Source organism: Doryrhamphus excisus, chromosome 17 (assembly GCF_030265055.1).
Source record: "Doryrhamphus excisus isolate RoL2022-K1 chromosome 17, RoL_Dexc_1.0, whole genome shotgun sequence".
NCBI lineage: Eukaryota > Metazoa > Chordata > Actinopteri > Syngnathiformes > Syngnathidae > Doryrhamphus > Doryrhamphus excisus.
In genome coordinates this window covers 10,932,598-10,959,507 of record NC_080482.1, presented here as the reverse complement: position 1 = coordinate 10,959,507, position 26,910 = coordinate 10,932,598, and the positions used below count along the sequence as shown (strand labels likewise).

Genomic DNA, 26,910 nt, shown 5'->3' with positions numbered 1-26,910 from the left:
ATGGTATTTTGATTTGACTTTTATTGCATAAAAAATATTGTCATCTGTTGACATTATCCACCCATCCATTTGCTGGGAAAGGCTGGAGCCTATTCCAGCGGACTTCAGGCGAGAAGTGGGGTACACCCTGGACTGGTCGCCAGCCAATCACAGGGCACATATAGACAAACAACCATTCACATTCACATTCATACCTATGGACAATTTGGAGTCACCAATTAACCTAGCATGTTTTTGGAATGTGGGAGGAAACCAGAGTACCCGGAGAAAACCCATTTAACAGTATTTTTATTACTTCATATAATACAGTATATAGCGGCCTGCAATTGCACTGCATTAAATTAATATGTTTAATGTTAATGTTTTTGTCCCCCCCAGTCCAAACGTGCTTTGCTTCCATGCAGCCATTATCTCACTTCACTGTAGTTGTCCAAAATGTGTGATGTCAATAGACATATCATAGTATGACCAAACCTTCTGAGTCTTATCAGCAGTTTGCAGGAAAAGGCGACGCCGGGAAGAAAAGATGGTTTCTGGCATCACTGATATGAGTCTGATATGTGAATCAACAGTGTGCTGTTTGAGAAGGAAGAAGATATGACATCGTCACTGTCGGTATAGAAGCTTTGCGGGTTGCTTTGTGTCCACATTGAGAACCATTGTCCAACTGCTCTACTCTCTAGACAAACGTATGGGGACACACCCATCCATCCTTTATACCGCTTGTCCTCATTAGGGGTCATGGGTGGGTTGGAGCCTATCCCAGCTGACTCCCCAAACAAGGTCCATAAGGCATGTTTGAATGAGTTTGGTGTGGAAAAACAACTCATTAACCCAGGGGTCTCAAACATGCGGCCCGCGGGCCAAATGTGGCCCGCAGGACACTAGTTTGAGGCCCTCGCCTTGATATGAAAGTTTAATGTTAGTGCGACCCACGCAAGTTTGATATGGATGCTGTATGGTATCATGTACCCAGAAAAAATTATTACGTTTGATTAATGTTCATGTTAAAGGTTAAATAACTGTTAATAGTTATCCTCCCTATCCGTGTGGAAGTGGTAAGTTTTTGGCTTTTTAAGTTTAAAGGAAATAACTTGGAGGCTACTGTTTAGGTCGCTAGCTCTCTAGTTTGCGAGTTAGCATGTGTCTCAAGACCCTGCAGTTGCGCAATATGTTATATATAAAAAGAATATAAATGTGACTATAGTCGTGTTTTGTCATGTCTACAGGGCTCTAATAATGCTTTGTTCATTTTAATCTGAAAAAATAATTTGTCTACCCACCAACTATATGTGGTTTCTTAAATTTTTATTATTTGCTGTTTTATTATTATTATAATATTTATTTATTTATTACTGATTGATTGATTTTCTTTATTCTTGATTTGTTTATTAATTTTTCATCTTATTTTGTGTAGAAAAATAAAAAGTAAGATATTTGAGAACAGTGGAATGTTTTATCAGAGCTTTTCTTGTAGAAAATTGGAACTGTAAATCTCTGTAAGTCTCAAACACATGGGCCGCGTGTTTGAGACCCCTGATCTAAGGGTTAATGTCACACTGGCTAGCCAGACATTGATGTTCACCTCTGATTTCAGATCAACATTTGCAATAGTAGTGACAGTTGTAATTTATTAGATTAGATTCAGTTCCTGAGCCCTCCCCTTCTCGCTTCAACATTCCTCCCACACTTATTAAACACATTTAAAGTGTAAAATGTACGAACTCCCCACCAATAAGATGATCGATGAACAGATTGGAGTCATCGGTTTGGGTTAAATGGGGTGACCACATTGTGGAGTGACTTAGTTATCTAAGATAAGATTCCAGCCTCTGTCACCAATCATAGAAAATACTCCCAAGTCATAAAGAATAATAAGATGAAAGCAGAGAGAAGTAAATAAGGTAGGGCGCCTCCGGGGAATCAAAGCCACAAGAAAAAAAAAAAGCAACCGTCAGTCGCAACCTCACCTCTTCTCTGTGGATCATCTTTAATGGTGCTGCACAGGAAAGCAAGAGCGCACAATCTTTAACTCATTTTGTGCCGCCTCCCAGGACGCATTTTGGGGCTAAAATGGATTGAAACTCCGCCACAGGAAGCTTTTCCTGGACAGAACGGATTTAACGCCGCTTTGTTGGGGAACTCTGGAGACTGTAAGCCTGTGAAACGGTGATGGATGTTCTTGCCGCATTAGTTTAGACATAAAGAAAAGTTGTGATTCTTCTATGCTTGCATGAAAGCCGTTTCCTTTTTATTGTTGCAAGGTTTGTCTTGCCTGACAAGCTTAAATCAAAGGGGCCTTATTCCTGGCTTCATTAGCGGTAGCATTCCTTAAAAAAAAAAAAAGGGCTTTTGAAACTTGTATTTGCTCACTGAGACATATTTCCCGAATTGGGCAATGAAGTATTCCCTTGGATCGTCTCATCTGCAGTGCGGTCAAGCAAAAGAGCATTTTAACTTTTTAATTCAGCATCGTGCTTTGACGAAATGGAGCCTAACATAAAGTGACGGCACTCAAAAACCGGAGTTAGAAAGAAGCTGTCAGCTCACCTCCATCAGGCGATGAAGGGAGCTTGCTGCTGACCTTAGTTATGAGATCCTCTCTTCCTGCACCCTTTCACCTCATCTCTTAATAGCCCCCAGTCTCTTGTATCGCTTCTACTGGTGTATCACCGTGGAGGCTAGAAGGTGTTTGGAGTCAGGAAGGCAATTTGTCAGTTTGGGTAGGTTTTCTGTATGTTTAAAGAAGAAACAGACATACTTCTATAGGTTTTGATTCCATCAAGTACGGCCATTCAGTTCTTCTTGACATCATACACATTTTGCAGCAGTTCCGTGGATAAGTCTCCACAAATATGAAATACAGGCTCAGGCAAAACACATTTGTAGGTTAAATAAAAGGCAAATAAAGTATTTTTCAAATTTTCCACAAGTACATATAATGCCATTCTGTTTCATTATGCTTTAAAAATGAAATCAGTTCTGGTGGTGTGAGGTTGGCTGGTTGATTTTCGTTTCAATGTTGGTAACCCATAACAAGATGGTGTTCCAGTTGGTACGGGATCATGTCTACCAAGATTGAAGTGCAAACGGAACGCTTTTTGTGTTGCAGTTACAGATTAGTTTCTTTTTGTAAATGTTTCCACAATGAAAAAGAAACCAAAAACAATGGCATTATAAAGAAACAAAGCAAAATGGCATTATATGAAAAAAATGGCATTATATGTTTTTTCGAAAATAAAAACACTTTTTTGTTTACTTTATTTGCCTTTTATTTAACCTACAAATGTGTCAGATCATTTTGCCTGACCCTGTATAAATACCGCTTGTCCTTACGAGGGTCGCGGTGGATGCTGAAGCCTATCCCAGCTGTCTTCGGGCGAGAGGCGGGGTACACCCTGGACTGGTCGCCAGCCAATCACAGGGCACAAATAGACAAACAACCATTCACACTCACATTCATACCTATGGACAATTTGGAGTCACCAATTAACCTAGCATGTTTTTGGAATGTGGGAGGAAACCGGAGTACCCGGAGAAAACCCACACATGCACGGGGAGAACATGGAAACTCCACACAGAGGGTGGGATTGAACTTGGGTCTCCTAGCTGTGAGGCCTGCGCGCTAACCACTCAACCTCCATGCAGCCCCCAAAACACATGCATCAAATGTGGCATCACTTTCAAGTAATTTCCCAAAATGACAGGCTGCTGCAAAACAAAGGAAGTAAATGCGTACATAATTAAGAAAATAAATGGTAAACAAGAATACAAATGGAAAATGAAATGATGAACAAGCTGTTTCCTCCAAGATTCACATCATTAATTGGATGGGAATCGTTCCATGGCTTGTTTTGTCTGAGGTGGACAAAAAAAGAAAACTACATTTTGAAATGTGCATTGCTGACCTTTTGAATTCACTCATGTACAAAATACCACAGAATGGAAGTCGGAGGTTTTGGACACTTGTGATACTCGTGTGCATGACGGAAGATGCTCAGATTAATTACAAAATTAGCGGGACCATGGCCCATGACCACCTTGCATTCTGAAATATAAAGCTTGGTAGTGTTCTGGGGAATTAGAAAACTACACCGCTTGGTGGCAGCGGCAGAGGTCTGGTCCACCTGAATGAAGAAACCTTATCACACAAACTGTGAGAATGTCAAAGACTGTAGAACTTTCTTGGTTCTGCAAGCCACAGTGGAGGACTTGGTTTTACACTGAGCTGTGACGTCTTTTTTTGGACTTTGATGAGGGGTGCTGCCTTCCTTGTTAGCGCTGTTGTTGTGATCACATGAGGTGTGGATGCTGGATCCGGGTTTGAGCTGAGTCTGGGATGGACTACTTCTATCGCAGTGCTAATATTGGAGATTTTTGGTCATATCAGACTGATATGTGACATCAATATCAGATTGGGACACCCCTAAAAGTCCCAGATTGTGGCCTTTTCACTAGGGGCCAAAATAATTGACTCTGTGCAGCTGGTTACTGCAAAGATAGTTAATATCTCTGCTTATCAAACGTTGGGTTTCATATGCTCTAGTGCAGGGGTCTCAAACTCAATTTACCTGGGGGCCACTGGAGCTAGGGTCTGGGCGAGGCTGGGCCGCATCAGGTTTTCCAAAAAAAAAAAAAAACGCATTTATTAAAAACAGAAAAATATACAAACTTTTTCAGTGCTTTGGTTCCAATTTTCTACAATAAAAGCTCTGAAAAAACATTCCACTGTTCTCAAATATCTTCATTTTTATTTTTCTGCACAAAATAAGATGAAAAATAAATAAACAAATCAAGAATAAAGAAAATCAACCAATCAGTAATAAATAAATATAATAATAATAATAAAACGACAAATAATAAAAACTTAAGAAACCACATATAGTTGGTGGGTAGACAAATTATTTTTTTCAGATTAAAATTAACAAAGCATTATTAGAGCCCTGTAGACATGACAAAACGCGACTATAGTCACATTTATACTCTTTTTATTTACAACATATTGCACAACTGCAGGGTCTCTGTAACACATGCTAACTCGCAAACTAGAGAGCTAGCGACCTAAACGGTAGCCTCCAAGTTATTTCCTTTAAACTTAAAAAGCCCAAAACTTACCACTTCCACGCGGATAGGGAGGATAACTATTAACAGTTATTTAACCTTTAACATGAACATTAATCAAACGTAATAATTTTTTCTGGGTACATGATACCATACAGCATCCATATCAAACTTGCGCGGGCCGCACTAACATTAAACTTTCATATCAAGGCGGGGGCCTCAAACTAGTATCCTGCGGGCCACATTTGGCCCGCGGGCCGCGTGCTTGAGACCCCTGCTCTAGTGTTTATATGGCTTGGTTTTTGTCCATTTTTTCTAGACTTTTGCCTTGGTTTTTGTTCAGTGTTGTAGTTTTGATACAATATTTCACATAACAAACTAGTTTGTTTGCTACTGTACTGTTATGTGAAATCAAGTCAAACAAAGCATCATATGTATTGCTGACCGCTAAATAACCCATCACGAGGCCAAAGAAAGTTGCAAGTGTCACCACTTTCACAAAGAAGGTGAGAAACTGTTGAATTTGATCTTTGATCATAATTATTCCCTATAAAATGCATTCTTTCTCAATATTTTTGTGTGTCTGAAACGGATTAGGGCTGCACGGCAGTCTAGTGGTTAGTGGGCAGACCTCACAGCTAGGAGATCCGAGTTCAATCCCACCCTCGTTTCCTCCCACATTCCAAAAACATGCTAGGTTAATTGGTGACTCCAAATTGTCCATAGGTATGAATGTGAGTGTGAATGGTTGTTTGTCTATATGTGCCCTGTGATTGGCTGGTGACCAGTCCAGGGTGTACCCCACCTCTGAAGACAGCTGGGATAGGCTCCAGCAACCCCCGCAGCCCTTCTGAGACTAAGCGGCAGAAAATGAATGAATGAATGAAACGGATTAATTGGATTTCCATTATTTCTATGGGAAACATTACCTCGTTTTTTGTACATTGCGGTTTTCGTTTGACTTTTTGGAGCAAATGAATGATGAAAATGGAGGCTCCACTATACTATCTTATATATTCAACATTTTCTTCTTCGTGATTGATGTAAAATGTTGCTTACTCTGCTATATGTAAATGATGTGGACAAACAATGCAGGATCCTTCATTGTGGAAGCATCTAGAGAGGCTCCCTTCCTGAGTTTGTAAACTTGTGAGTTTCATTAAAGTGACAGAACGCTGCAGTCAAACAGCGGCAGCAGAATGATTGATGTTTCCCTGCTGCCACAAAGGTGAGGGAAAGAAATATAGAACTTTCATTCCACTTGTGTTAACTCACAGCTCAGCAAATAAAATGCATCCTGTGTTTTAAATGAGTCGCCGCATGGCGGAAGGTGATAATAAATGTAGAAAAAGTTGTCTTCTTCCAGGAGGATATTGTGCTTATCTGTGCATGTTGCATCTTTCTGGATATTAAAATAGACTTTTGAATTTTTATTGATGGTTTTCTTAAACTTGACACCAATGAAAGCAGCGTTGTGGCTTGTTAAATTTAGCTGAGCTCCATTGTAAAGAAAAGAAAAATGGATTCTTGGAGGAGTACTGATGTGAATGCTGGGGGAGGTAATGGGGATTAGATTATGGGTAACATTTGACGTTTTGCTTATAACAATTTTTTCAACGTAGACTTATTTTAAAGAACTAAACCCAGTTTTTTTTTATGTTAACCAAAAGGGAATCAACAGATAAGGACCTCGGTTGTTAATTCTTTCAAATTGATTTGATGGAGAATCCAGTTATCTTTCTGGTCGACTTGAAGTCTGATGGCCTCCTCAGTCAATGCAATATAAAGAGGGCAAACTCCCAGAAGTCCACTTCAAGTCTAATGAAGCCCTTCAGTCAATACACACTGCTCTCTACTAGTATTCTGCTTTCGAGGGAACCTAAAATTCACTACAGTATAACCTTTCAAGGTGAACTTATCATTAAATGCATATATTCAAAGGCGTACTGTATGCCTTTCTGTGATAATATCTGTGGTGTATTTGGCTGTTCTGCTCTTGTTAGAGAATAGCAAGTTGTGCAAAAAGTACTGAAACATTGAAGAGTCGGACATGTAAGCCATTGTCTTATATGGCAAACGGCACATTAGGACACCCCCTGACTGTAGAGCAGGGGTCTCAAACTCACGGCTGCGGGACGCTAGTTTGAGCCCCCCGCCTTGATATGAAAGTTTAATTTGTTAATTTGTTTCATTTGTTTTTTGATTTGCTTATTTATTTTTCCATCTTATTTTGTGTTGAAAAATAAAAATTAACATTAAACATTTATTTAATAATTTAATAATAAATAAAAATAAATTTATCATAATTTATAATAATTTTATGTTTTTTCAGAGCTTTTCCAAAGAACCAAAGCACTGAAAAAGTGGAGGGTATAGCAGAAGCATTGAAGACTATTATATATATATTTATTAATATTTAATATAATTAATATTTATTAATATTTTCTCCGGTTACTCCGGTTTCCTCCCACATTCCAAAAACATGCTAGGTTAATTGGCGACTCCAAATTGTCCATAGGTATGAATGTGAGTGTGAATGGTTGTTTGTCTATATGTGCCCTGTGATTGGCTAGCGACCAGTCCAGGGTGTACCCCACCTCTCACCCGAAGACAGCTGGACAATTTGGAGTCGCCAATTAACATAGCATGTTTTTGGAATGTGGGAGGAAACCGGAGAAAAGCCATGCATGCACAAAGAGAACATGCAAACTCCCACAAACTGGAATTGAACTTGGGTCTCCTAGCTGTGAGGCGTGAACTTATTATGAATTTATTAATTTTTTTCGCTTTCAAAAATCAAACAAATGATTAATCATGACAGGGACACTTTATGGTTGGTTTTATCAGGAAATGACTTTACTCCATAGCAGGTTGCGAGTCCTGTAGGTAACAATGGAGGATACAATGACGGCGACGTTGATGATGATGCTACTGGTTGTTCAGAGTGATGGCTCATTGTTTCCTTTCAGTTTCATCTTGTGTGATTTATCATCTATCCTTGTGATAAACAGGGTGAAATGTTTAAAATGTTGGCAGTGTCAAGACTATAAATATTCATAAGCCCTCTTTGTTCCCGGTGACCCTGGAAGTCAAATGAAATTGCAAAGTGAAAAGCTGCAAAGTGAAGCCTTGAACTCATCAGAAAGTGATTTATGTTCTAAACCTCCATGCTAGACAGACACGCATCCCCTTGAAGTCACAGTATGTTCATCTTGGAGTGAATATTTCTATTTTTGATCAGGCATAATTCCCATAGAAAGTCGAAGAACTGGTCTCAGACTTGGTAGAGGTCTCATGTTAGAGTCATGACAGTGTTTTGGACATTTAACCTCCCTGCAAAGGTGTGCAGACCTTTTGTTTAGCTCCTTCAGTTTGCTTTAATGGCGTATAAAACACGTGAAAGGTTTGTGCAAACAGTAACGGAACATACCATTTTATGAGGATAATGACTATTTATAAGATCTGGACTAATTAGTTGTCCAGAAAAATGCTTCCTGTACTAATCAGGACAGTCCCAAACCCAAGAGAGGTATTTCTGAGTACCAGTATGCATACCCACACTGATTGTTGCAGTCATTAATGAGAACCAGAGTGTGTGAATCATCCAGGCTGGAAGCGCATCTGATTTGGATTTATTTAAATCTTGCGTTTTTTCCCCCCCATGTGTTTTTTTTTTTTAAACGTAGATGTTTGCTGGATGTGATGGAATTTTGGGATGATGAATGTACTGTATCTAAAAGCAGCCCCCTAGTGGTTATGTTGAACTGTGTATGCAGTACAAAAGAAGCAACAGGAGTTCCAACAACTTTTGCTATGCAGCACTAAAAATATGAGCTACCGATGCTTTTACTTTTTTTCTTACTTTTATACACAAGTAAACCACAATTAACTTGCATACTATTTAAAATGTTTATGTTTATTTAAAATCTTATTTTATGGCAAATAGGGTAACATTAGCCATTGCATATATTTTTTAATTATTTGTTATAATAATTTAATTGAGTTAAAATGTATATATCATAATATAATATATTACAACATAATTTAATACACTATAAAATGTATTTTTTTTTAGCAGTGGTGACATATAAGGGTGTTATTTCATGTCTAGAAGGCTCTAATAGTGTTTCTAAAACTGTGCCCCGTCCCGCTTTTAGTCATGTTTTAACTGTGTATATACGAGTGAATGTTGTATTTTAACGTATCTTTTACTCTGTTTACTTGTTTTTATTCAACTCAATTTTTCCTGTAAAGCAGGGGTCTCAAACACGCAGCCCGTGGGCCAAATGTGGCCCGCAGGACACTAGTTTGAGGCCCCCGCCTTGATATGAAAGTTTAATGTTAGAGCGGCCCGCGCAAGTTTGATATGGATGCTGTATGGTATCATGTACCCAGAAAAAATTGTTACGTTTGATTAATGTTCATGTTAAAGGTTAAATAACTTAATAGTTATCCTCCCTATCCATGTGGAAGTGGTAGAAAAATAAAAATTAAGATATTTGAGAACAGTGGAATGTTTTATCAGAGCTTTTCTTGTAGAAAATCGGAACCAAAGCAAAGTTTATTCATTTTTCTGTTTTTAATAAATGCGTTTGTTTTTTTTTGGAAACCTGATGTGGCCCAGTCTCACCCAGACCCTAGCTCCAGTGGCCCCCAAGTAAATTGAGTTTGAGACCCCTGCTGTAAAGTGTCCTTGAGTATCTTGAAAAGCGCTATACAAATAAAATGTATTATTATTATATTAGAAGATCCTTAACAGCTTTTATATGGTCTAACTAGACATAATATTGGATTAGAAATCTTGCTTTACGGAAATTGACTTATCACAGTCAGGTCTGGAACTTAACCGCAATAAACGAGAGATTATTGTAATTGTGTTGGTGAGCCAATATAATTAATACGCACTTTAAACCTCTTCTTCTTCTTTCTCTTTGGGCTTTCCCTTCAGGGGTCGTCACAGCAAATCAATCTCCTCCATCCAACCCGGTCTTCTGCATCTGTCTCTCTCACACCAACTACCATCATGTCCTCCTTCACTACATCCATAAACCTCCTCTTTGGTCTTCCTCTACGCCTCCTACCTGGCAGCATCCTTCTACCAATATATTCACTATCTCTCCTCTGGACATGTCCCAACCATCTCAGTCTGGCCTCTCTGACTTTATCTCCAAGGCCTCTAACATGTAATGTCCCTCTGATGTACTCCTTCCTGATCCTATCCATCCTGGTCACTCCCAATGAGAACCTCAGCATCCTAGTACATTGTTTCCACTACATCTGCATTAAATATACATGAAGTATTTATTATATTTTGGTGATTTTAAGCCCCGTCTTACCGCACAGTTAACAGTTACCCCATGCTGATGAACATAAAAAACTTTTGGGGTTTTAGGTTTTTTTCCCCCAACTCAAGTCAGTAAAAATGTAACACCTCAAATTTGTAAAATTCTTATTCTTCTTTCTTTTTGGGGCTTTTCCCTTCAGGGGTCACCACAGCAAATCGACCTCCATCCAACCCTGTCTTCTGCATCTGTCTCTCTCACACCAACTACCCTCATGTCCTCCTTCACTACATCTCATTTATTGACACCCACGTTTGCAACCAATTTACATACGTACCAGCCTACGCGTTGCAGATCTTGGGTTTCTGAGAGCGCTACAAAAGTGATAGCCGTCACGACCGTTGTGGAAAACGCACAAAACTGTTCATTTTAACCTTTGAAAGCCCTTATTGTACATTATTTGTTTGACACGGCCTTCGGGTGAGTTTTCAAGGTCTAAAGGGTTTCAAAGTTGTGTCAGACTGAAAGTTGGCAAAGTATAAAATTGAGGATTTGAAAGTATTACACTTTCTGACCAGCATGGGCGTGTAATGTTTCCTAAAACGGAACTCAGCATCCATGCTGACTTTAGTGGGATAGAAAGGGACGAAGCTGAGATAAATGCGCCCGCCTGCGGTGTTCTACCCTTGACTGAGGACCTGCAACATTTATAGAATACCAAAACATACACGAGCCTCTTTCATGTAGAGAAATCACTAAATTACCATCATGGCTGCAACAGCATTGTGTTTTTGACAAAGAACACAGCAAAGTGCTACAATAATTTTCCACCAGTGATTTTCAACCACTGTGCCGCGGCACACTAGTGTACCTTGAGAAACCGTCAGGTGTGCCGTGAGGAATTATCCAATATCACTTTTTATAATTAACATTTACTAATCATCATTTGCAAATATTATGTCAATAGCCATTATGTCAATAGTATACATGGACCCAAATATTCCAATTGCATTTGGTTTATTTGCTCAAACGGAAAGAATTGAACAGGGATGGAATATTCCTTTAACCAATCCGATTGAGGTATCTTGTATCCGCTCAAACAGAAAGTTGTCAGGGTGCCTTCTTCTTCGTGGTGTTTTTCTTCTTCTGTTGTTTATTGGCGGTTGGCAAGCAGCTTTCGTATGCATTAGCGCCATTTGTATATACGCCATTTGTATATACGCCTTCTATACGCCATTCACAAGTCCAGTTTTATTAAAAAAGAAAATACATATCTATATAAAACATGTCCTGAGTTTAATTATAAAATATTAGCAAGATTGAATTTGATCTTTTCCTGTTTAAATTTATCCCGGGTGCGTTCTTTCAGTGCATGCTCAGATATGACGTAACACGCATATCCAGACGTTCTTCACTTTTAAAAATGGAGGCCAGCAATCGGCACTGGACTAAGCAAAGTTTGTTTTTGATTCAAACTAAATTTCAAGACTGGACAGACGAAAAACTGGCAATACGGAGTTATTCCAACAAGTGAAAGAATAACTTGGGGAAGTCAGTATCACGTGATGTTGATGTTTACGTTTTACAGGGCATGCCCTATTGACTATTCTGTTTGATTTTCACGGTGCATGTAGACAAGAGATTGGAATATTCCTTTCTATGGATACCATTGTTTCCAGAAAGGTCATTCGGAAAGAGAAAAACTCGTCATGTAAAAACATGGCTACTGTGGAGTGTCTGTGGTGTAAAGACTGGCAGAGCAATGTAATATTGGTCCGTGTGGCAACACCTACCTTGTTCCTCCGATAGACTTATTGATGCACGTGTGAGGTCGTGGTGACATTTTATAACATTTTTGGTTAGTAGTGTGCCACAACATTTTTCCAATGTAAAAAACGTGCCGTGGCTCAAAAAAGGTTGAAAAACACTGAATTACACAATGTCAAGTACTTGTCGCGTAGTGACTATTTTTTTTCAATTCTTGGGTATTAGGAAAATTTTTGAATACCCTACACACAGGCAACATCGCCGCCATTTCTCTGTGATGTGGTTTTGGGTAGATACATTTATTTAGAATAAATAACAATAATTTAAAGTTTTGTTTATGCGTGTGGGCAGGTAGAGGGGCTTATTTGGCATTGAGCAGTCTGATGGCCAGGGGGAAGTAGCTGTCTGGATGCTGCAGTGGGGGCGGAGCTGATCGTCGCAGTGGATCTGTCGATATCAACACCCTGCTTTTTCATTGATATTGACCGATACTGATCAGTGGCCGATCGATCGGAGCACCCCTATTTTTTAAATCATATTTAGAGACTTGGATGTCCTGTTAAATGTTATTCCACGGGTTTAATCGTCCTTTTGAGTTATTTCACCATACACGCAATAACTGATGCAACAAAGTTGCGTGCGGCTTTGATGGCTTGCCTGATGCACATGCCGTGCCCCCTGGACCTTGCGATCGGCGGCGCGTGACATCCTGACCCGAGGTCTTGGGTATTGGCATATAGCCCTGGCCGTACAGTCCCTGATTCATTTTAATTAACGACTCTGTAGCCAAACAACAGCCAATTAGTTTGACCGCAGAAGTCTCACGCCATCAGCTTGTGTCTGTTGGTGGGCGTCGCTGTGACTGTTCATGTTGTGTGTTAGCAACATGTGACTCTAGCCTACTTATTCCTTGATTGGTTCTAGCATTAAACATTGACAAATAGGCAGGTTTTCAATGGATTGCTGCATTTTTTTTAATATTAAGTAATTAAAAATTAAATAAGTTCAGTTTTTGGACTGATGTTCTGAACCTCTTATATCTGAAAAACAGATACAAGGATATAAAATACCTAACATAAAACCAAAAAGTGTAATTCGCGAGTGTATTTGTCTACGGACTGGACGCGTGGCTACGTATCACAAAGCACTTACACTTTCTGTCCTTCACTTAATTTATACCATGTGGGAACACTCAGTACTGAAAATGCACAGTTAGACCTCTATTGATCATAAAAATGTGATCATGTACTGTCACTAACTTTAATGACTCTTATGCAACACTCATCATGATTAATGCCGTCAGGTTCATGAACTCTTACAGTACACTTTTAAACGACCTTGAAACAAAACACAAAGTGACAAAAGATGTCTTGTGTCCCTGATACTTTTTTTCCGCCCCCTTCTTATCACTTTTGTTCTTCTCTGCTCTTAAAGCCGCCGCAAGGCTGAGACGGTCTATGAATATAAAAAAGATGGTTTCAAATAAAAAAACTTGACATCCTTGTGTTCTTTGATGGGGTGATGCAGAACATGGTGTCACAACCTTGTCATACTTTCTTTTTCCCGATAGGGTCCTCTTGCAAATGAGTTTTACATTGCTTTTTGTTTGTTTTTATTAGGTGACTTATTTGCAAGATGACAGCATCCATGAATCTTTAGGGTAGAAAATGGCTGTGGATAGAATTTTGAGTGTCGCTGTGTAGTGTAAGAATGAGTGATTGGCAGCTCCTGGCATATCAGAAATATTGTGATCTGGTACACTGATGCAGAGTTATGACTATTTCTCAATCTTCACAGTATGCTAAAATCAAGTACAGTGAAGAAAATAAGTATTTGAACACCCTGCTATTTTGCTATTTCTCCCACTTAGAAATCATGGAGGGGTCTGAAATTTTCATCGTAGGTGCATGTCCACTGTGAGAGAGATAAACTAAAAAGAAAAATCCAGAAATCACAATGCATGATTTTTTTAACAATTTATTTGTGTGATACAGCTGCTAATAAGTATTTGAACACCTGAGAAAATGAATGTTAATATTTGGTACAGTAGCCTTTGTTTGCTATTACAGAGGTCAAACGTTTCCTGTAGTTTTTCACCAGGTTTGCACACACTGCAGGAGGGATCTTGGCCCACTCCTCCACACAGATCTTCTCTAGATCAGTCAGGTTTCTGGGCTGTCGCTGAGAAACACGGAGTTTGAGCTCCCTCCAAAGATTTTCGATTGGGTTCAGGTCTGGAGACTGGCTGGGCCATGCTAGAACCTTGATATGCTTCTTACGGAGCCACTCCTTGGTTTTCCTGGCTGTGTGCTTCGGGTCGTTGTCGTGTTGGAAGACCCAGCCACGACCCATCTTCAATGCTCTGACAGAGGGAAGGAGGTTGTTCCCCAAAATCTCACAATACACGGCCCCAGTCATCCTCTCTTTAATGCAGTGCACTCGTCCTGTCCCATGTGCAGAAAAACACCCCCAAAGCATGATGCTACCACCCCCATGCTTCACAGTAGGGATGGTGTTCTTCGGATTGTACTCTTCATTCTTCTTCCTCCAAACACGCTTATTGGAATTATGACCAAAAAGTTCTATTTTGGTCTCATCTGACCATAAAACTTTCTCCCATGACTCCTCTGTATCATCCAAATGGTCATATGCAAACTTAAGACGGGCCTTGACATGTGCTGGTTTAAGCAGGGGAACCTTTCGTGCCATGCATGATTTCACATCATGACGTCTTAGTGTATTACCTACAGTAACCTTGGAAACGGTGGTCCCAGCTCTTTTCAGGTCATTGACCAAGTCCTGTCGTGTAGTTCTGGGCTGATTCCTCACCTTTCTTAGAATCATTGAGACCCCACGAGGTGATATCTTGCATGGGGCTCCACTCCGATTGAGATTGACCGTCATGTTTAGCTTCTTCCATTTTCTAATGATAGCTCCAACAGTGGACCTTTTTTCACCAAGCTGCTTGGTAATTGCTCCGTAGCCCTTTCCAGCCTTGTGGAGGTGTACAATTTTGTCTCTGGTGTCTTTGGACAGCTCTTTGGTCTTCGCCATGTTACAAGTTAAAGTCTTACTGATTGTATGGGGTGGACAGGTGTCTTTATGCAGCTAACGACCTCAAACAGGTGCATCTGATTCAGGATGATACATGGAGTGCAGGTGGACTTCTAATGGGCAGACTAACAGGTCTTTCAGGGTCAGAATTCTAGATGATACACAGGTGTTCAAATACTTATTTGCAGCTGTATCACACAAATAAATTGTTAAAAAATCATGCATTGTGATTTCTGGATTTTTCTTTTTAGTTTATCTCTCTCACAGTGGACATGCACCTACGATGAAAATTTCAGACCCCTCCATGATTTCTAAGTGGGAGAAATAGCAAAATAGCAGGGTGTTCAAATACTTATTTTCTTCACTGTATATGCACCTCGGTATGTACAAATTCCAAACTCATGTTGCTTTCTGGTTAGCATAGGTTTTAGCATTAGCATTTGGAATTCACTGTTCGTTCACATTTTTAACAATTTGCATGCAGCTGCATCTTTAATTTCTCAGTGGACTATGTAAACTATCACAATATATTGCAATATATTGGCAAAAACTCAAGTACTGTGATATGTATTGTATCATGAAGTAGGGTTTCAACTCACGAATATTTTCTTCGTCGATGAATCAGTACCTTGATTTGATGAATTCAGTAATTGATTATGTAATTTATGATTTATGTGATGTATTCCATTGTAACCTGATGCATGTTCAAATAAAATTAAACCACTGCCATAATTCGTCAGACTGTAGAGAAAAGAGTCATGATAGACATTTACAGCCAGTGGTTGGTTTTTTTTGGCCCACAGCAAGAATAAAGTCAAAATATTAGGAGAATAAAATCATAATTCATAATTCTATGAGGAAAAAAATGTATTTTACAGGAAAAAGTTATCATTTTATGAGAGTAAAGTCATGCAATATTTAGAAATGGCTGCACGGTGGTCGAGTGGTGAGCACGCAGTCCAGCGTGTACGCCTCTTGGCCAGAGACAGCTGGGATAGGCTCCAGCATGCCTGTGAGCCTAGTGAGGATAAACGGTATAGAAAATGAATGAATGAATATTTAGAAACAAAAAGTCGAAATATTAAAATAATATTGTGAGAGTAAAACACAACAACAAATTAAATTGCAAATTATGGCATTAATATCATGTGGCATTCATAAAAAAAAATAAAACTCCTGATGGAGTTGTTTTTTATTGATGCCACTCGGTTGCTGCATTTGAAGTGTCATGAGTGGTTAGCATCTAGCACCTCCATCTCCCTCTGCATGGTCTGGTATGATGTCTACCATGTAGTCATCAGCGGTTTCTTCCTTACTGCAATTACAACATTGGTTCTGTTGCTGATACGGTGAAACATTATACTTGTTAATAATTGAGGGAACTGTTTTCTTTTCCCTTTTCTCATCCACTCCAAGTCATAATTAATATTCAAAAGGTTTTTATGTTTAGGAAATAACAGCCTCTCTCCAACTATAACTGCCTTCCAAATAACGCCCCGTCCTCTTGCGGTTTATGTAAATAAACCGTTTTATTAGTGTCCTTGGTTGTTGTTTTCAGTCTGTAGTCTCTGGTCGGTTTCATGTTGTTCGCCAGTTTATAAGAGCTTGTGGGCTCGTACGCTATCGCTGATAAAATATTTGATTCTTGAGCTAATGTGAGCCAGTTTTGCATCTCACAAATGAATGTGTTGATCACAGGAAGTTTAGATGTGACAAAACATGGAACGTCGCTACAGTTAAGACTAATTAGGTGAGACCGGTGAGGTCGTAGAACTTGTTAATTTGGGGATAAAAGATGTGAATAATGAAAAGCTTTTAAAGTCATTTCCTGCCAAAAAGAGAATCGAGTGACATTTCGGTGGAGTTTAGAAATGTCAGTGCAGTTTTGTTTCAGGAATGCGTGATTTCCTGATCAGTAATCATGAAATATCATTGGCCGCCTGGAGCTGTACACATTTAATGACACGTACGTGCCTGCTGTGTCTTTGCTGCAGATGATGAAGTTTGCCTGGGACAACTACAAGCAGTACGCCTGGGGCAAGAACGAGCTCCGGCCTTTGACTAAGAACGGCCATATTGGAAACATGTTTGGTGAGTGTCGGCTCTTTTAAATGTCATTTGAAATGCACACATGTTCAGATATTATTGAGGCTATGATCATCTGAAATTGGAAGAATTTGTAAGAATAGCTAAGATAATTTAACTTAATTTAACTTAATTTTTAAGTTTCTCAATCTATATTTTTTAATTGAATAATACTGGGGGGAAAATTACATAAAATGTTTATTTTAGCATGTTTGCCATGGGGTGTTTGTATGATTTCTTACTAAATTCTCACTCGAGTACTTTTAAAATGTGATTAAATACACACGATTAAACAAATAAAAGTAAGGAAAGCATGAAATTCATATTCCATTGCAAAAAAAATAACAATTTCTAATGAAATATAGTTTAGTTGTCGCACTGCACCATAGCAGAGACTTAAATTGGATTATCTGATCATTTTTCTTTGATTTGATTTATCCTTGCGCTAGGCTTGTGAACTTTAATGAATGTTATCACGAGGGATGAATTAAATCCTGCCTTCAGGTTGTAATGGAATAGAATGTGTTCTTTTAAATACAGGATGGATTATGGCCTCACTTTGGAGGCTGGAGTTTGTGTTGCTTTGCTACAATGACAGTTCCATTCTTTTTGTTGGGCCACGCCTAAAATTTCGTGCTATTTGTTTTCCCATGACATTACTTGCTATATTTTGTTTGATTTCAATTTGAACAATCAAATTCCATTTCCCTACTCATGTTGGCTCCACTACAGTTGCAAATATCAGAATATCAAATGAATATTCATTCATTCATTTTCTGCCGCTTTTCCTCACGAGGGTCGCGGGGGTGCTGGAGCCTATCCCAGCTGTCTTCAGGCGAGAGGCGGGGTACACCCTGGACTGGTGGCCAGCCAATCACAGGGCACATATAGACAAACAACCATTCACACTCACATTCATACCTATGGACAATTTGGAGTCACCAATTAACCTAGCATGTTTTTGGAATGTGGGAGGAAACCGGAGTACCCGGAGAAAACCCACACATGCACGGATAGAACATGCAAACTCCACACATTGATAGCCGAGTGGAATTGAACTTGGGTGTCCTAGCTGTGTGGCCTGTGCGGTAACTGCTCATCCGCCGTGCAGCCTGGAATAGAGCAGAATAGAATAAAAAAACTTTATTGTCACTCTGACATTGTACAATGAAACTCTGTCCAGCACTTCTCCATTGCAGCATAATTACATAACATAAATGTAATCTTTTATTTAATGTTAATGTCCTCCTGTTATGTGTAGAGGATCTTTGACTTTATTATTTTTTTTGCTGTTGCTCCTTTAAACCAGCAGAGCACTCCTGTTGTATATAAAGAATCTTTGACTCGTTTTTTTGCTGTAGTTCCTTAAAACGACTAGAAGGCTTATGTTATGAAGTATTTTTGCAGATGATTTATTGTGTTATTAATGGATAGTGGGTCGATTTTGTGATTGTCATGGCACACAAACCAGAGTCCTAATAATAGATAATAGAGAGAAGAGTTGTCATCTTCTCGTTGCCAATTACCTTGGTTAAGTGTTCCGTGTAGCCTAGTATTGACCCTTAGTGTGCCTGATATGTTCCTCCACCAAAAAATAAATACATATTGTCAATGTTTCCAGAAATACATTTCTTTTTCTAACACTACTCCGAGTCTCCGGCAGATTAGCGCAGGAAAGGGCATCATGCTAGCTCATAAATGTCACGTTCAAGGCAGCGGGAGAGGCGGTGCAGGGAAGCCAGGTATGAAATTGGATGCTGTGTTCTTAAATGTAATCCTGGGAGTAAACAGACATGTTTGGTTCCACGGCCAGCGAATGGAGGCTGTCCATGTATGCCGAGAGATGCCGGAAGATATCTCCGCTGCACCGTACTCAGACACAAACACCAAAGACGAGATGTTCTCCACACTCACTGAGCCTCAGCGGTTGTCGTCTTTTGTCTTGCATGAGATTACCGGATCATTCAAGTCGTTCCTGACTGCAACCCTCAAGGCTGAATCTTGTTAGCTTTGCTCTGAGGAAAGGAGCTTCTGCATACTTTTACAGTCCATACAGTTTGTGTTGATTCTACCAGAATAATTTCAACTAATTATGGGCCCGTATTATGCAAAAGTGACTTTTTAATGATCTTCTAACCCGAGGTTGGCAACCTTTAGCATTGAAAGAGTCATTTCCATCACATTAAAACCCACTTGGAGCCACAAAAACACAAAATTGAAGGCAACACTCCATACTGTATATTGTTTCCTTGAACGTATTGTTCACATTCTTTGCAAAGAGATGTGATTCTCCATCTGGTAATGGCTTCCCATCTCATATACAGCCCAGTGTTGCCAACTTGGCCATTTTCTCGCTAAATCTGGTGACTTTCCAAACCCTCTTGCTGACTTCATTCATTTATTTTCTACCGCTTTTCCTCACGAGAGTCGCAGGGGGTGCTGGAGCCTATCCAAACTGTCTTCAGGCGAGAGGCGGGGTACACCCTGGACTGGTTGCCAGCCAATCACAGGGCACATATAGACAAACAACCATTCACACTCACATTCATACCTATGGACAATTTGGAGTCACCAATTAACCTAGCATGTTTTTGGAATTTCTGTGGGAGGAAACCGGAGTACCCGGAGAAAACCCACACATGCACGGGGGGGAGAGAACATGCAAACTCCATGGCCGAGGGTGGAATTGAACTCATGTCTCCTAGTTGTGAGGCCTGTGCGCTAACCACTCAAACTTATTCAAATTTTACACACTTGTGCTTGTCAGTCGCCTAAAAGTGTGTACCAAAATTTGTGGTGATTCGGTTAAACACACTAGAGTTTGCACGGGGAGAACATGCAAACTCCACATAGAGATGGCAGAGGGTGGAATTGAACTGTGGTGTCCTAGCTGTGAGGTCTGCACGCTAACCACTCGTCCGCCGTGCCGCCCTCTTGCTGACTTATTTTTTCAAAAGCGACCAGCGACAAATGTATAGACTTTTCCTGACGATTTTTCTGGTGGTGAGTCTGCTGCCGCCGTGCTCTTGGGCTCCAACCACATAGCTACTATAACTAAAACATATTATTATACTCCTGTTAATTACATAGTTTTTTTTTCATTGTAACACAACACGGCAGAAGTGGACATAAAGCCAGCGATCAAACCACAAGCAACTGGGCAGTGATTGGGATGAAGTCATGTTTTACGAGGCTTTATTCCTGATATGAAATCCCATCAGTATGTTTGGTGTGTACTTTGGCTTTAAGAGCTTTATCTGCCCCCCCTCCCCGCCCTTTTTTTAAACTTTCATTCAGCATAAACCATCATTTTGCCAAAGGGGTCATCTTTTAATCTGCTTCTGCTGGATTGTCTGTCTGTCGGCAAGATTTATGTAAAAAAAAAAAAAAACACAAAACACACACCAGATCAATATTGAAATGAGTGTTTCAGGAAAGATGAAGTGCAAATCTGTGAGCTCAAAGATTTTTTAAAATTTCACTGTATTTGGAATAGCTGTGCCTTTAGCCGTATTCACATTATAAATATGAATACTAAATGTTTCTTTGAACCGAGGCAGGTTGTATAATCAGAGGGAAGATCATTTTACATTTTCAAATGTTCACTCAATTGCGACACTTTGTTAAAACCTTTCCTGTCCAGCCAGTAAGTCAAATAGTATTGTTGAGAATATAAGATATAAGATATTCAACATAATTCATCAGTTCCTTCATGTTATAGTAATTCTGGGCGAAAAGTGCGCATGGCAACATGCATAAGTAATCACTCGACAAACTGTATATTTTATTCCACTCTAATGCTGGCATCCTTCCCTTTTGAATGGATTGAATTTCAGCTTCACTTTTTTTTCCACTCAGGATGGCTGTGGTTTAAGTCTGCATATTCATTTCATATCAAATTGATTGTTCAGTTTAGCGATCATGATAAAGAAGCATCTGATGTCTATTTCTTTTACATTGATGTCTGTTATAGGTCCAACATTTTGTTACAAGTGGTTGGTTTTTTTTAAATATCACGTGATTTGGGTTGCATATGCATGTTTGGGTGTGTTTACTGTGATGACTAAGTAAGTAAGTAAGTAAGTAAGTAAGTTTTATTTATATAGCACCTTTCTCAGACAGAAGTCACAAAGTGCTTCACAAAAGGCAAAACACAGAGTTAAAATACACATTAAAAAAATACAATAAAACAATGTACAATAAAAATAGACATAAAACAGTACATAAAAACAGTATACAATAAAATAGACATAAATATATGATGGTCATAGTACCCTAAATCTACTGAGCTGGGTATGCTTGCAAAAACAAGTGAGTTTTAAGGTTACTCTTAAATGCATCGACAGAGTCAAGCGAACGTAGGGAGGGTGGAAGGTCATTCCAGAGCCTCGGCGCCACAACCTGAAAAGATAGGTCTCCTCGGGTCCTAAAACGACTACGAGGGACCATGAGTAAATTTTGATCTAACGAGCTCAGCCTCCGAGAGGGGGTATAGTGTCCGTGAATGCAGCAGCAACTTGTGACCGAGGAGTTACATGATGCACTCTTCTTATAAAAAGCTACATAGCTCGATCATAACCAACAGCAGTTTGCTAGTTTTGATCCCGTTTGTTGAGTATGAAGTGTCCATTTTCTGACCGGAATCTTTCCATGGTCTCTCTTAAAGGTACCACTCACCACCTTCTTAACAGTATGCGTAATACAAATTACATCGATAAAGACCCATGCCGGGATTAATTGGAACAACAATATGAATTAAATCTTCAAGATGAAACACTCTTCATGCTCAAAATCATCAAACTTACTTATTTGTTGCTACAGTATGATGCACACAGAGCAATGAACAACTTAACATTGTCTCCTTCCTGCTTCAAGCTCCTTGCACAGAGAGGCATTCAGGCACACTCGTAATTACGAGTGTTAGATGCTAAATGTTTTTCTTTTTTATTCATGCACCCCCATTACTATTACGTTAATGATACGTTAACGAAAGTTTCGTTTAACAGAGGTCTCACTCACTCACATTTTGTATTTGCTGAACATTTGTGGGCTAATATGCTAATAATAAAGAAAAATAGTAATACAAAAATATTCTTGCAGATTGTATTGTTTTAAATAATGACCCATAGATCCAAAATTGATATATTTTTACATAAAATTGGATGTAATTGTAGTAATGCAGTTGCACATTTAATAATTTACCTACTTATTATAGATTTAAATGTATTTATATTTGTGATTAAATGCGATTAATTGTGAGTTAACTATGGACAAATGTGATTAATCACGATCAAATATTTTCATGGATTGACAGCCCTGATTAAATATATATATATATATATATATATATATATATATATATATATATATATATATATATATATATATATATATAGTGAAATTATCCATGGAATCTTAAATTAACATTGAGCAGGGCACCCTCAGCATAGATGGGCAGAATCTTCTGGAGTCCCACACCCACAACCCAGATCCCGAGAGTGAGCATGAGAACACCAGGCCAGCAGCGACGACCCCAACAAAGCAGCAGGTTGTTGTTTTTTTCCAAGTCAAGTGTCCATCACATAAAGTGCTGCTTGCATACAAAAGCAGTTCAGGGAACATTTTTCGAAGCAGGACAGTCTGTTGCTCTTGGATGCCTTTTCCGCATGTCTCTGGGTTACCAGGCTGGGAAAAATCCTGACAATGAATCCCTCAAGTAAACTCTTAGCTCAGTAGGAGTGGATTTATCATGTTTTCTGGTTAAGCTACAACAATATGGTGGACTGGAGAGCCGATCGCCTCGGATTTCAAACCAAGGCGGGATGCTTTGAGACTGAAACGGTTGGAAAAACTCCTCACGGTCACTGATAAAAGACGTCTAATTCCCTCTAAGCACACTCTAGATGAAACGCAAACCAGGGTTTATATTGCCGTTTGTTACGGGCAATAAATCATTGCGGACACAGTCCCATTATAGCCTCTTTTTAAAGGTAAACAGTATGAGCTAGCTCACATTTAAAGGTTCATCCTTGAAGCTCTTCCACTTTATGTATGTGTAATCGTTACATATACAGTTTTTATTTCAACATTGCAGGTTTTCTTTCCAACCAGCAATCACCAGCAGGTGACTTAATTGAGAGCTCCGTCCCTCAAATTGAAAGTGTTGATCATTACAATCACCTGCTTTAGTGAGCAGCAGGAAAGAAAACCTGCAGCGTCTTGGCCCTCCACGGCACCAGTATGACACCCCTGCTCGAATTACAAGGAGTTTGGGATATTTTATCTTCTAAATTGGGACCAATATTTACAAAGTAGTCATTGAATTTTCTCATTCATATGATCAGTTTTCCTTCAATGTTTCCTGTGTGATAATTTTTCGGTCAAATATACACCACATAGTGGTGCTGTTATTGAACCGTCTTTACAAAACAAACACTCTAGTGTGTTTAGCCAAATCACCACAAATTTTGGTACACACTTTTAGGCGACTGACAAGCACAAGTGTGGAAAATTTGAATAAGTTTGGTGGAAAAATGGCTGCACGGCGACCGAGTGGTTAGCGCACAGGCCTTGCAGCAAGGAGACCCGAGTTCAATTCCACCCTCGGCAATGGAGTTTGCATGTTCTCTCCGTGCATGCCTGGGTTTTCTCCAGGTACTCCGGTTTACTCCCACAAAAATTCCAAAAACATGCTAGGTTAATTGGTGACTCCAAATTGTCCATAGGTATGAATGTGAGTGTGAATGGTTGTTTGTCTATATGTGCCCTGTGATTGGCTGGCCACCAGTCCAGGGTGTACCCCGCCTCTTGCCCAAAGACAGCTGGGATAGGCTCCAGCATACCCCACCGTGACCCTTGTGAGTACAAGCGGTATAAAATGAATGAATGGTGGAAAAACATGGCTGCCATCAAGCATAACAGTTACATTTATGAAGACTTTACATTACTGGAGATAATAATAATCAATAATTATTTGTCTATCAGTGCAAGTCTAAAATTTAGAGTTACAGCTGCCCTTTAGGTTTCAGCTTATAATTTAAGGTAGAGTTAAGGGCTCAGGTTGAAGGCTTTTTAAAACGAAACTCCCACTCGCTGCCCGATGCGCCCCCTCCTTTCTTCTTTTGATGTGATACAATTTCCCATCCACTCTATTCCTTTCTCTTTGATGTGCAAGGCCCTAATCGGAACCGAGAGACATTCAACCCCTTGTGGACAACGTCAAAGCCCCCGCCAACTGACACGTTAACCTTTGTCTAGTAAATGGTGTGGGCAAAGTTTGGGATTGTGTGTTGAAAACATTGCAATCTGTCATAGCTGACCCTTCCACATGTGGGAGGTTTTCAGTGTAAACATACTTGTTGGCTGGTGGAAGGCATGCTACTGGACCTTTTGTGGTGGCTAATAATTAGGGATGCTCCGATCGATCGGCCATGATACCATTTACTGATAAATATCGAGAAAAAACGATAACCTGTGGCTCGTGTTATTGGGGAATGTCATACTCCCACGTTCCTTCACACTGTGCCAAAACAAGACCAAAACAAAACCAAGCACATGCAACGAAAACTATCTCACAGTAGAAGCACATAAAAAAAGCTTTAATTTAATACGGCGTTGATGGAATATGGGGAGTTTTTGAGGCTCGGAGATTATGCCGTGATCATCAGTCAAACAGAAGCTAATCCAGCCAAAATGGTGGACAACACTCACCTGTACATGCGTGACAGTCAGAATGCTAAGCAAATAACTTGAAAAATAATTCATAAAGACAAAAACAAAAAGCCTTTGTCAGCGGTGGAAGATTACTCTCTCATTTGGAGTCCACCAATGTCCTATAAGTACCTGGGAGTCCTGCTCGGGGTCCATCAATGACCTCACTACCAAAATGGATTGTTGACAAGATGGCTATCAGGCAGCCAGATGCACACGGACATCCACACGGCTCTTTATCTTTCTTGTGAGTTATCTCCTCAATTCTATTGTGTTTCTCAACCTTGCTACTTTCTATGGTTCCATTGTGGTGTTATTTTGCAGTCTTAATCCAACAGAAAAGAGGCAGAGGCATATAGCCTAAATTTTTGTTAGCAAAGCACTACAGAGTCCAACGCTGATGATGTCATAGATAGGGCGACTGAACTAGGGGACAATGGCTGTGTTCGAAACTGCATACTAACTACTACATATTTCCATGCCCATACTATCCACACTCCATACTGCATACCCAATCCATCAGACAGTATGCAAAGCGTTTACACGACAGCGTACTACATGATAACCCATAATGCATTGTGCTCCTATCCGAGCCGAAATGGACAGGCTGAAGCTGATTTCACTTGAGCTATAAACTCTTTAAATACATCATTTTATTGAGATTTTTTTTAAATCAGGTGAGAAAGTGGCTGTTTAGATCCCAAGTGTGCCATTTAGTTCTCCAAATACCAACCATTTCCAATTTCGTTCGGACAAATTCGGCAAAATTTAAGCTAGCCGAAGTGAGCAACGCACTTTCAGTTCATTCATTCATTTTCTACCGCTTTTTCCTCACAGGGGTCGCGGGGGTTTGCTGGAGCCTATCCCAGCTGTCTTCAGGTGTGAGGCGGGGTACACCCTGGACTGGTCGCCAGCCAATCACAGGGCACATATAGACAAACAACCATTCACACTCACATTCATACCTATGGACAATTTGGAGTCACCAATTAACCTAGCATGTTTTTGGAATGTTGGAGGAAACCAGAGTACCCGGAGAAAACCCACACATGCACGGGGAGAACATGCAAACTCCACACAGAGATGGACGAGGGTGGAATTGAACCCTGGTCTCCTAGCTGTGAGGTCTTCGAGCTAACCACTAGACCGCCGTGCCGCCCCGCACTTTCAGTTATTTTCACAAAATAAAACACCGCCTTACTTTTCTCATACAAAAAAACCATAGTGATAAATTGCTGCTTTTACTTTGAAACCAAGAAGCGAACCAACTCAATATATCCTGCTTGACATCGCCGTTTGGTCCATCCTGCTGCTCAGTGTTCAGCCAATGTTTTTTTTTTCTTGGTGACATCACATCACGTTGCATCCTGGGTAATTTGAGTGTGAGTAGTAAGCTGATGATACATATTTCTGGATCCGGAATATTTCTGGATTCAACATTTCTGGATCCGGAAACTTCTCGCATACTCAAAAATCGCATACTACCAGTGTAGACACACTGAATACTGCATAGTTTGTATGAGTAGTAGGTGAGTATGCGGTTTGGAACGCAGCCAATGACTTTGGGTTTAGGATTCCATGCTAACACGCTGCTAACAGGGACGTTTTGTGATAAAAGTACATTTGCAACTCAGTTAGACTCCTGCAGTGCATAATGTATGCTAACTGGGAAGTGTACACAAACCTAAGCAACATATTTATGTAACAGCGGTTTCACTGTACATGAAATTGTTCATATAATATAAATGTTGACTTTTGTGATTTTTTCTCTCCTGTCCTCATCCCAAGAGTTGGCTCTCTTTGCTGAATACAAAATCTCATACTCCTTCGTGTGAACCCTTCACCTTTCTCCCTCTCTAGCGGTGAGCCTGGGGAACCGTTTAAAACCAAATGTTTATTGGACCATCTCATGTGCTGTTAAAGCAGCATCTGCCAGGTGCTCCGAGGTGAC

At 39.8% G+C, this 26,910-nt stretch overlaps 1 protein-coding gene across 4 annotated transcripts in view; it reads left to right on the top strand.

The window, feature by feature from the left end:
- Positions 1 to 26,910, top strand: part of LOC131105031 (mannosyl-oligosaccharide 1,2-alpha-mannosidase IC) — a 163,352-nt gene that overhangs the window by 69,483 nt on the left and 66,959 nt on the right. For 2 of the 4 annotated variants that reach the window (XM_058052719.1, XM_058052720.1), the window contains exon 2: positions 17,159 to 17,255. In XM_058052719.1, coding sequence (XP_057908702.1) covers positions 17,159 to 17,255 — 97 coding nt within the window. Of the gene's footprint in view, positions 1 to 1,373; positions 2,170 to 17,158; positions 17,256 to 26,910 lie in introns of those variants that run through there. The other 2 variants (XM_058052722.1, XM_058052721.1) reach the window with 2 other exon arrangements.